The sequence below is a fragment of the Rhagoletis zephyria genome, unplaced genomic scaffold (genome assembly GCF_001687245.7).
Source record: "Rhagoletis zephyria isolate East Lansing unplaced genomic scaffold, Rhagoletis_zephyria_1.1 Rzeph_scaffold_11350, whole genome shotgun sequence".
NCBI classification, from domain to species: domain Eukaryota; kingdom Metazoa; phylum Arthropoda; class Insecta; order Diptera; family Tephritidae; genus Rhagoletis; species Rhagoletis zephyria.
Genome location: NW_016168427.1, coordinates 1,113 through 3,491, shown reverse-complemented (window position 1 = coordinate 3,491; position 2,379 = coordinate 1,113). Strand labels below are relative to the sequence as shown.

The 2,379-nt window shown below is 45.4% G+C and overlaps 1 protein-coding gene across 1 annotated transcript; it reads right to left on the bottom strand.

The window, feature by feature from the left end:
* Positions 1 to 274: 274 nt before the first annotated feature.
* LOC108377036 (neurogenic protein mastermind-like) lies at positions 275 to 1,456 on the bottom strand (the record flags this gene model as incomplete). Its single annotated transcript, XM_017633299.1, has 1 exon — positions 275 to 1,456. A coding segment is annotated over one exon (1,182 nt), but the record flags the coding sequence as incomplete, so codon positions are not given.
* Between the last annotated feature and the right edge of the window lie 923 nt (positions 1,457 to 2,379).

The window sequence follows — 2,379 nt, the reverse complement described above, 5'->3', positions numbered from 1 at the left end:
TTAATTGAAAAACTAAAAATTAAATCTAACTCTCCTCCGCTTAAGGTACTACAGTTTACGAGCCGTTCACATATTGCACATACTAATGCATACATACATGTGACCACTAAAATCACAGCAAGCAAACATTTTTGTCCAATTCACTTCATGCGCGTCATTGCACTCCTCTCACTGCACTTCCACTCTCCTTTCGTTCCGTGCCTACTATTTATGTGGTTATGTACACTTGCGTTTATGCCTGCCTGACTTATGGTTTGGTTATGTTAGCACTTACCTGCCGCTGCGCTGTGTCGAGTAGCCGAAGCAGCCAGATTCCTGGGCAATGTCATGCAATCGCCCATGGCGACACCTGTGCCACTGGTTAGTAATAAATTGCCGCGTGAGTCGAGCAGCGCGGCGGTCATGCCACCGCCACCATTGCCGCTACTGCCACCCACTCCGACGCCGCCGCCGCCGCCGCCCCCACCTGGGTTTCGTCCGTAGTTTATTGAGCTTGTGTGATGTAATGTGCCCGCTTTGGGCAGCGTCATCATGCCGGGATTATAGGCGAGATTGCTGGTCATGGTAACATTTCCAACGCCGCCACCTCCACCACCGCCGACGCTTGTCGCAGCGCGCCCGAATGTTTGTGAACTCATGCCTTTGATCTGCATGTGCTCACGTTGTTGTTGTTGTTGCTGTTGCTGTTGTTGTTGTTGTTGATGTTGTTGCATATGTTGTTGCTGCTGCTGTTGCTGTTGCTGTTGCTTGGTTGTCGTGCTATAAGTCACATTGCAGCCACCGCTGCCTCCCATCAGGCCAGCGGCCACGTCTGGTGACCCGCTGACCATAATCCCACCACCTTGTTGCTGTTGCTGCTGCTTGGCGGCTGCCGACATGCCACATAGGTCAACACTACTACCACCACCCTGTTGCTGTTGCTGTTGCAATGTGGCGCTGAGTTGCATGCCACTATTGGCGCAAATATGCGGCGGCGGTGGCTTAACATCAGCTGCGTTAGCTGCCGCCGCAGCAGCAGCCAGCAGCATGGCGCCCTGATCGCCTCCATGATTTTCCACGTCGACAATCACATTGGCGCTCTGTGAGTGGCCCATGTGGTAGTGTGCGTGCTTGATGGGGTCTGGCGGGTAGGGCACCTGCTGGTGCATGCTACGCTGTTGGTATTGCTTTTGCAGTGTCTTCACCTCCAGCCGCGTCTTGTCGCGCTGATAGTAGACGCCGGCGAAAATGAGCACGTTGAGGATGAGCAGACTGCAGCCGATGGCGATGGTCACGCTAAGCGCAGTGGAGTAGGCCGCATAGCCGGCTGCCTCGAATCCGGAGGACAGTGAGTCACTGGACGAGTTGGCCAGTGTGTTGGGAGCGAATGCGCCGCTTGTGGCTGCACCGGCACCAGGAGTATAATTGCCACCCACTGGGATGCATGTGGTGAACATGTTCGGCTCGACGGTGGTCACTGCAAAGAGGTAGGGAAAAAAAAAGGAAAATGGTAGCATGAGAAAAAGCAATTTCTTAACATGTCGGGAAAATGTAAAAATAGAGCATACAATTTGGATTGAGATAAATTACTCATCAGAGTTTATATTTTTAATTGTAAATACAGAATTGAGGGGCTGGTATTTGTACCAAATAAGTGTGGACTTATAAGAGACTAGCAACGGTGGTAGTACAGAGCTGAACGATTCTTCTATGTATTGGCATCACTGAGACGTATCTGACCTTCAATATTGCTATGGGAATCCGGCATAGAATGACGTTGATACGGCTTAGTGACGTCAGCGTGGTGTGACATTTCCAAACAATTCCCGATTTTTTTATTCTGGATCCTATTACCTTCAATGCTGCTTCACTATCCACAAATATAGTGACTCAATAACCGTATATAGAGCTTATTCCAATTAAGGTTAAATATATTGCCCGCTAAATTTTAGTATATGCCTTTGAAGCAGGGTCCGTAACAGTTACAACTTTTATTAAAAAATCGCTCTTGAACAATTATTTTTTGACTCTTATTTAATTACTCCCTAAATAACAGTTTTTGCTGCCTTTTATTTTATCGATCCAAAATAACAATTATTTTTGATTTGTATCTAAATAATCCGCAGTTAACAGTTATTTTTGATTTTTAAATTATATACCTTGGATGACAGTTATTGAAGACCTTTATTTTTAAAATCATATCTATAAAAGCCACTTATATAAGTCGTATTAAACTTTTTAGTTCTCCAACACCTTCTTAACAGCTAAAAATGATAATGACTTTTATACGTACGACTGAAAAAATAAAAGTCGGTGACTGATTTTTATTGATGACTTTTATAAATAAAAGTCTTCAATAACTGTTATCGAAGACATATAATATAAAAATAGCAAATAACT